This window comes from Beauveria bassiana (assembly GCF_000280675.1).
Source record: "Beauveria bassiana ARSEF 2860 unplaced genomic scaffold BBA_S00130, whole genome shotgun sequence".
Taxonomy (NCBI): Eukaryota; Fungi; Ascomycota; class Sordariomycetes; order Hypocreales; family Cordycipitaceae; genus Beauveria; species Beauveria bassiana.
The window spans coordinates 1-9046 of NW_007930965.1; the positions used below are offsets into that span (position 1 = coordinate 1).

A 9046-nucleotide genomic window follows, 5' to 3' on the forward strand; every position below is an offset into this window, starting at 1 on the left:
CTCTCTAGGGTAGTAGGCTTTTTTTTTCATTACTCTTGTTGGGCCACTGTACCCGTCTCAGTTAGTATGGTAAATACTGCTATAATATCCTTGCCGACATTTAACCGGCGCATCCTCTACTGTAGCAACGCCAAGACCCAAGTAGCATCAACTCCTTCACTTTAATCCGTACATCGCCATCAGACGTTTTCCGTGTTTCGGCCATTTGGCCAAAACAGTGCAAGGATAGCGGCATATACATCCAGACTGACTTACGGGTCTTTTCGCAAGCTCTTTTTGCTACGAGTCATGTCAAACTAGCCTCCCTCGCGCTCAAATTCATTTTCTTAGGCATGATAGGAAGTCTTCGGTCGGCACTCTCCTCTATGGAGGATGCCGTTAATAAGTTTTGTAAGTCGTTAAATTACGTTTTTGTGATCAAAATTCTGATTGTCCAGTTCGTCATGATCGCACTGCCGCGCAAGATCAAGGAAACCCTCTCAGCGCAAAGCGCCTCAAGCTCAGCACTGCACCAGTTAAGAGCAACAGAGACAGCTACGAGGAAGCCAAGGTAGCATTATCTCATGAAGGCTCGGATTCGGAATCAGATGTGCTCGAAAATCGCCGCGCTGGCGATGAGAGCGCGGGCAGCCATGCGCTACCTTCACCAGTACTTTCACCAATGACGCGCGACGTGTGTCGGCCACACAGCAAAAAGCACAGATTTCTCGACAAGTTTCGCTCATACCCGTTTCAAATCTCACCAGGGCCGAGTATTGACGCGGCCTTCGACACAATGCGCACGAGACCATTAGCCAGAGACATCTTCAAAGCGCGACGGCGGGCTGCCTCACGTCAGGCGCCAAAACGGCCTGGGAGGTCACGGCTGCCCATGCCTGTGAGATTTGCAGACCGGGTGGAGAGGCCAGCGCGTTCTAAGCCGGCTAGTCTAGTCGCAGATGAACTTACTGATTTCAAAAATCTTTCTCTCGAGACGGAACCCATAGTTTCAAGAGCAGCGGAGAAGAGATTTGCCGATCGACTTCTCTCTGTATCGGAGACATACGGCTATGTGCCAAGCTATTCAAAAACGCGCGATGAAGCTCCGGTCAACCACGATGACCAAATCGATGCCATTCTGGGTGGAAAGCAGCTATGGCAACTTGAGCTCAGCACCGCGGTAGAAGAGAGCATCCAGGCGCAGCGCAAGACGCAGATCTCCGATGTACAAATAACACGCGACTACATCACAAATCTACAGCTTCACGGCGTTCGTGCTCCTTGCCGTCCATTGTTGCTCTCGTTGTCCGATCATATGTGCAAACGAACTATCAGCACCGTGCATGCAAATCCAGATGCCGTGCTTGCAAAAGCGGCTGATTCAACCCCGCTGCGCCGCCATGACTTTCGCAAGGTCATACCGAAAACGGAGTGGCTTAACGATGAGATTGTCAATGGAGTTTTGTCCTGGCTGGACCAGGCGGTCAATCACATTGGCGGCGTCGACGACCCCAAGACGCAAACCAGGAAATGCCTGATCATGACATCATTTTATTATAAGCAAATTAAAACGGCCTGCAAAAATACCCAGAGAACGCTGAAGCGAAAGGGAATCACGAAAGATAATTTGCTCGAGGTCAACACGATTTTGCTACCAATCTGCGAGCACTCTCATTGGACGTTGATGGTCATTAACCCGTCGAAGAAGACGGTGGCTCATGTCGATTCATTAAATCCGCGCGGGACAAAAACGGTCGTAGACCTTGCTTTGAGGTGGATGAAGGACGCATTGGATGAAAGGTTTGTGTCCGAAGAGTGGTCAACGATCAAGTATGACCACCCCGCGCAGACGAACGGGTACGACTGCGGTGTACACACGATATGTAACGCAATCTGCCTTGCTGTTGGAGTCGACCCATCTGAGGCTTATAAAGCTGCGGAAATGCCTGCACTGCGACTGCAAATGTCGGCGGTACTGGTGAATGGCGGATTTAACGGCGAGCTGGATCTCTTGGGATTTTGAAACCACGCCTGCGCGGCAAGGCATTAGAGCTATGTTCCTGTGTTACACTATCTGCTCCTCAGCATTGATATCCCTGTGTTTCTATTGAATATATATCCGCAAATTCTTGAGCAGGCATCGCCTGCAATTCGCTATGCCCGTCTGCAGTAGTCAACGTTCTTAGCAGACACACTCGCTGACAAGTCAAATCCCGAGAGCAAGGGTTTCAGTGGCCGCCTGGGTTGACACCCGGAAAGCAGAACAGCTTCAGTATCCGCAGATAGCCGGGTGTCCAGATTGAAGTACTTGAGCGAGACAGCGTACGAGCTCTGGTTGGTGGGAGATTGGTGGTGCACCCAAATTTCACCGCAGTGAGAGAACACGATGGATCTTAGCTTCAGCCCGGTGCAATGCAAAAGCTGTTTTTCTTCTGCAATACCTGGGATGGCTGTCAAGCTTCTCATTGGCGCAGTGTGTATGGGCAAAGGATCTCGACAGTCACTGCGGGTCGTGCAGATCTTCGGATCCGACTCGTCGGCTTGATGTACCTGACATTGATGCGTTGTCTTTTTTATACGCAGAGTGGCGGCGCAGAAAGGTTCAAATATAAGGCGATAACTTTGAGAAAGAAGAGCTTAGAAATGGGACCTATACAAGCTGTAGAAGCTGGCTCATATTCAATTTCCTCTCTCCCCTTTGACGGCACGCTCTTCGATACACACGAGACAAATTCGCTCAGCATCAAGTTCACTTCTGACACCCTTTCTCCGGCTTGGTCGCCATCGGGGTCGGAAATGCAGAGAAATTCTACTGGCGCTGGTCTATTCAATTTCGTTTCACGTATTGATGGCATCGGTTTGGTGTCCCCTTTGACACGGATATGGAGCCTCAGTGGACAGTAAATTACCGCGAGCCTTTCATCAAACCGCTCTTGGACGCAAATGACCTGCTGCAGAAGCTCTTACAACAAAAGATTCCGGTAGCCATGTCAGCAACAACGGTGTGGCCGCTGTTATGACAGCGCTTGAGGAGAACGGGCTGGCCGATTTCGTGCCGCCAGAACTGGACACAGCACGCCAGGGCTTACACAGAACTCGGACCTCTGAGGCTACGAGGCGTTCTTTTACCGGCAACGAAGCGGATGTATGGCGTCGCGGCTCTGGAGGCCAGCACGGTGCTGGAAATCGGCGATGCTGACTGCTGCAGATATCCGATCCGTGGGAAACATTTGGGCGACGTCGTGCTGGCGCCGGTTTGGATATGGAGACACGAGCGTGCGAGGAGCTGGATTCAGAATATGTAATTGATTTTCGGATGCCTTGTGAAAAGAGGAAGTCATGTGGCAGTCCGGTGCTTTCAACTGCTCATGCGCGACGTGCTATGAATTGGCTTTGAAGTTGCCCCTGTAAGCTCGACTGTACTACCAAGTGGGTGACAAAAAAGCTGGCCCATTCGCCAAGGCGTCTACATCATACTCAGCGAAAGCTATATAGAATAGAAAATAAGTAGAAAAATCTAAAAACTTTCTTAAATGCACAGGATATAATTTCATCACTAAAGTCTAATCTTACTATTATATAAAATGAATATATATTTCCTAAAGTTTATAGAGAGTTGATTAAATCTAGGTAGCTGCTAAACTTCGGTACCCTCATTATGGGCCATTTATTTTGTCACCCGCATGAACTACGTACGTTTGCATGAAATCTGAGACATGGTTCGAAGAAGGAACGACACAAACCACCAGGTCGATGTTGCCTGAGCTGCTGCACGCGCGCGGGGGGCTGTCGAAGCCGAAGAGGCAACCAAGATCATTGCATGTCGACTTCGCATGAGTCAAGCTATTAGCGACTAAATCTGTACACATTACACACTAGGACTAGGCAGCAGTCCAGACCGGAGTGACCGCCTGCGCTGAGCATTTGGAGTCTCATTGGGAACAGCGCTGTTTTTAGGTGGTGGCGTCGTTCAATAGCGCCGGCCACAATCGAGAAAAAAGCCTCTTCGTGCGTTGGCTCGTGTGCTCTCTCCTTGTTTCCTGGCTTAATTAATCCCAATTAATTAACCAAACCCAGTTTCGCGCAGAAAATACCGATTTATTGATACCAGTAAGAAGAGGGCCGGCACCCACTTTGCCGGCAACTAATTTGCCACCATCTCGGACTATTTCAGCCAGCGCCGATGCGGAGTCAATTCTTACTTGCTTTTAACATGATCTGAAACGGGCTTCTGGGGTCGGTGGGGAGCGCCGCGAGCTTCCCGTTTCTGGATTTTGTGATGTGGCTCGCTAATTGCCGAAAACGATAGAGAAGCCTTTGTTGCAAGGCAGCCCAGTGAAGCAAGCGTCCAACCGACCGGATCGATTCCTGTTCTTGTTGCATGGCCGTCACCAGTACAGCCAGAGTTGCGAGTCAATGTCCTTCTTCGTACTGTGAGACCGGCTGCAAGTCACGTCTCAGAGCGTAAGGCAAACTGCTCATCAAAAACTTGTTAGAAGATGAAAGAAAAATCTTTGCTGCACAGGAGATCAGGACTACCCAAGTGTCTTTAAGCGTGTGGCAGCCAATGTAACTCGCAGACACTATGTGTTGCCATGCGATTAAGCCCTCGACAAATGCCGAGCCCAGATGACATGCCAATACTGAGAATAACTATTTTTCCTATTAAGCTGCGAGTTTGACTTCCCGATGAAGCTGCTCATACTCGACGAGTGGCCTCGTTGTGACGTAGTGATGGTGCGATGTTACTGGCACGGGTGCACTGGGTGCACACCATGCAGTTCCGTATCACGACCGCGCCACTGTGATTTCTGTTTTCGTTTCGAGCGACCTTTCGGCGTGAACTTCTCTGCATGACAAGTCTCTGCATGACAAGGGGAAACGCCTCCTGCGAACATATGCATTACATCGCAGTCATGAACTGTTGTGGCAACATTGTGACTAAAAGGTTTCTTCAGTAAATATATACTTGCAAATTGCCATGATTCAATTCACTTAGTTGTGCGACTACTCGTCAAAGCTCGACTTGCCCACCTTCGTTCGTTTCAATGCATCTATTGTTGATTTGGTATACCCTTGGGCAGACTTGTCATTGAAAAAAATTGGACGAAGTGCCAGGCAGCCAGGTTAACTGGAACGAACCATGTTCTTAGCACGGTGGCTCAGACGCACCACAATTGGCTCAGTTCCACATTGGGCCGCGCAGGTATTCAGGCGCCGTGGTGTGCCAGCAAATGAGAATGCTCAGCAATGTGTGTGATCAGCGTCCCTTCGGCGTAGCAAGGCACCCTCGTACCTCCTTACCTCCTACCTCCCTAACAGCACGACTTCACACTCTAGGGGTGGTGCCCGAAATGGAGCTCCTCTGATGGTATATTACGGAGTAAGGCAAAGACATAGTGAACGGTAGCAGGGCCGTAACATGCGTGGGACGTGTCGAACGAGTTGCTTTCTTATGGCATGGATGCATGGCCTGCCCTGCTCATCCAACTCAGACTATGCCTTCTGAGTGGGCCGCTTCGAAAAGATTGAATGTAAAAACAGGCCCAGGGACGACGTACAATGTAACGCTGGGGAAGGATGAACTTGGAGTGTCACAATCGAGGAAGCGAAGCTCAGCACTGATGTTTGTTACGTAGAACTTACTAGCATTCGGACTCTTAGCATCGCTACTTGGCGCATCGCCAGTACGCCTCGGAAAGAAGCACCGAAGGAAGGCACGACGGCGCTTGTCCTCTGTTCTGCCGTGGCCTCAGTAGTGAGATGATGTAATTGATCGAGTAATCCAAATGTTCCCTGGCCCTAACCTAGCGATATCATAGTAGTGTTGTATTTGTAGTCATCTTAGTTTCCCTGGGGAGGAACACTAACTAACTATCAGTAGTTCATTGATGAGATTCCATGGTAAATCATGTTGAACAGACTGCGTTGTCGTGGCGACTACCGTTTCTAGAGAATATATGAAGGCTAGGTGTGTAATTAGTCGCCCCGAACGATGCATCAAGCTTGTTATGTGGCTCTCCGCACCCTGAAGAGCGCAGCTAGACATTCTTCTTCATCGCAGTGCAAAGAAGGAAATGAGAGAAGTACCGCTGATGCGTGTAATGATGTTCTGAGCTCGCTGCATATCATTGCCTATAAAGGCATGCCATAGGCCAAGCTACTACTTAGTTAATCGTCTAGTTAAAGTTAAGAAGCCTCATCATATGCCGAGGACGAGTACGTTCGTCAGATTTGATCAGCGGATCTTTGATCACTGGCGGGCGCTGCATAGTAGTGCGTTGGGCCAGACCTGGTAGAAAAGCAAACAATTTTTGGGTATGCATTATAATCCGCCTCTTGTCACTGTTCGGGGACCGAAGGGACCGGCAATTTGTGCATTTAAAGGGCTGCTGTATTCGTAAGAGTGTAAGTATTCGTAGCCGGTCGGTCGGTCAATCAACATGGTCGGATATTAATTTGCGATCGAAATTCAACCCGTAAGCGAGCTTTCATTTTAGCAGCGGGCGTTGCCAAGTTAGTGGTGGGACTGGGGGGCGAGGTCCGAAAGACGGCATGACCGACGCTCGTACGACGCGTTGGACTGGGAAAAGCCGCAAGTAGAATTATCGTGATGAACAATGGCGTAAAGGTGATTTAGCTTTTGCGAGGCAGTGCGTGTTTTTCGACAGCGGGCGCGGCTCGAGCTGCGGACACGAAAAGCCCTTCTTGTCAACGGGGCTTTATTGAACCAAATGGCACGAGAGACACAAGAGAGAAGCTCTCAGTGGACTAGACAACTTGGCCCTGAAGAGGGCATGGCATCCTCTGTGGGGATCGATGAATAATAGAGGAACTGCGGGCGGTTTAGAGGGAGTTTTACAGTCATCCGAAAATGTCGTGCAACTAGTTGAGGATAGCTCTGGATTGTTTTGGGGTGTATTTGCGAGTGACGTGTTGATATTGACTCGCCACTGTAGTGCCTACTCTACCTAGGTACCTAGGCTGCTAGGTACCTAGGTAGTGGCGGCGGCGGGCGGGCAACGCCGCCCTGACCGCCAGCAGAACACTACAGGGCCGTGAGTACGTCGACTCCAGTGGCCACCAACCTACGGAAGCATGTAGCAACCTGGCAGCGAACTAGGACTGCCTGGCTGACGGTGCGTTGAGTCGTTGACTCGCGTCGCGGCGTTCATTTATTGTTCTAGAATGCCAAGAGCTAAGCGGCCGCTGATGGTTCCCGTTGGTGCCCAGCCGCTAAGGCACCTATACAGTCTTATTTAGATTTCAATCTCAAAGTTGTATTTTAAGTCATGTTGCGCGGTTGGGATGAATGGAGTCGCTGAAAACTCTGTAATTGGTAATTGAGTCCTAATGGCGAAGGGCACAATTTCCATTACGTCTCATGCCACGGAGCAACTGCGGGCACGGCGCTCGCCACCGATAGACCTCAACCTCGATCACCGACTACTTACGATTACCTGATGGGCATTGCAAATGCTTCTCGTTCGCGCGCCCTTTCCCCTCTGTATGAAGCGAGATGCGGGAGGGATTCGCATATTGTCCAGGCTTCGTAAATTAGGTTCGTGAAAATCAGCACAGACAGTCATTTGCCGCACAAGTATCCGTAACTACTCCGTACCTACAGTACGGAGGAAGAAACAAGAAGTCATGGCCCGGCAGGAATAAACGCCACCGGCCTAAATGAGAAATGATCATACAGGTATCCCTACCAGCTACGGTTAATCCTAGGTAGGATGCTGGTCAAGAGGCAAGACAGCGTACTCACACCCTTATGATAGGCGACGAGATTCTGCTATTACTGGTGGTAGCGATGAAGCTACAGGGCAAGAGGGGATAATCAGAGGTCAGGCCCCCTTGTCAATTGAACAGGGGTCAAATCCCTGCCGGGCCCTTAATATAAGTTAATATAAAAGAAATTTTTATAAATTATTAGTTATAATAATATATATAAAATAAACTATTTTAAAATATACCTTTTCTAGGTTATTAGTATTATAGATTAAAACTTAGTTATTAATTTAGCTTAAGACTTAATTAATACTAAAACCTTTAATAGCTATAAGTAATTAACTAATAAACTTAAATCTTTTTAATAAGGTATTAGTATTTAATAACCTAATATTATGATTATAAATAATAAAATTATACTTAAAAAAGTATTTTCTTTAATATAACTAAATATTTAATAATAACTTTATATATTTTATATTAATATTAATACTTAGTAAGTAATCTATATATATTAGAAGGGTTCTTCTAGTAACTAAGAAGAGCCTACTACTTAAGAAAATAATAAGGTTAATATTATAATTAGGTAGCCTAATAAAGCTAGTATTAATAAGAATTATAATTATATTAATATACTTATTACCTAAAAGAAGGTTATTTATATATTAATAAGTATAGACTTTAAGTAGAATTAGTAAGTTTTATATATTAAATTCTATTATTAAAAAAATATTATAAAATATATAATTAACTTATATTTTCTTATAATTAACTAGTAAGTATAATACTAAATTAATAAGTATTATAACTTCAGTTAATTAATAGATTTACTTAATAAAAGTAGTTATAAAGATATTAAATTATATTCTATTAATAGCTAAAATAACCTCTTTATACTTTATATAGCTTTAGTATAAATAGTTAAAAAGAAAGAATAATAATATAATAAAAAAGTAATTATAATAACCTATTACTAAATAAAAAAATTTAACTATAAATAATTTAAAAAGCTAACTATATTAGTCTCTTAAATAATATCAAAGATTATTATTACTAAATATAATAAAGCCTTAGCTTTAATATAATAACTAAATAACCCTTATTAGTACCTACCTCTAGCTAAGCTAATATATTACTTTATTTATTAATATAAGCTTCTTTATAGATATTAACTAAAGACTTATATTAACTAAGATATTATAGTTAGTTTAAATTTAATATATACTTATTAGTAACTCTAATAATCTCTAATAAGAAAAAAGCTTTTTTTATATATAAAAATTATATTAATTTAATAATAAAATATTAAAAAACCCCTTTACTAAATATATAATCT

General features: G+C 45.4%; 1 protein-coding gene across 1 annotated transcript; it reads left to right on the forward strand.

Moving 5' to 3' along the window:
• Positions 1–365: 365 nt before the first annotated feature.
• Positions 366–2002, forward strand: BBA_10323 (Ulp1 protease family protein; the record flags this gene model as incomplete). Its single annotated transcript, XM_008605420.1, has 2 exons — positions 366–390; positions 438–2002. 2 exons carry the CDS (start codon positions 366–368, stop codon positions 2000–2002), a joined length of 1590 nt encoding a protein of 529 aa, XP_008603642.1.
• Positions 2003–9046: the final 7044 nt, after the last annotated feature.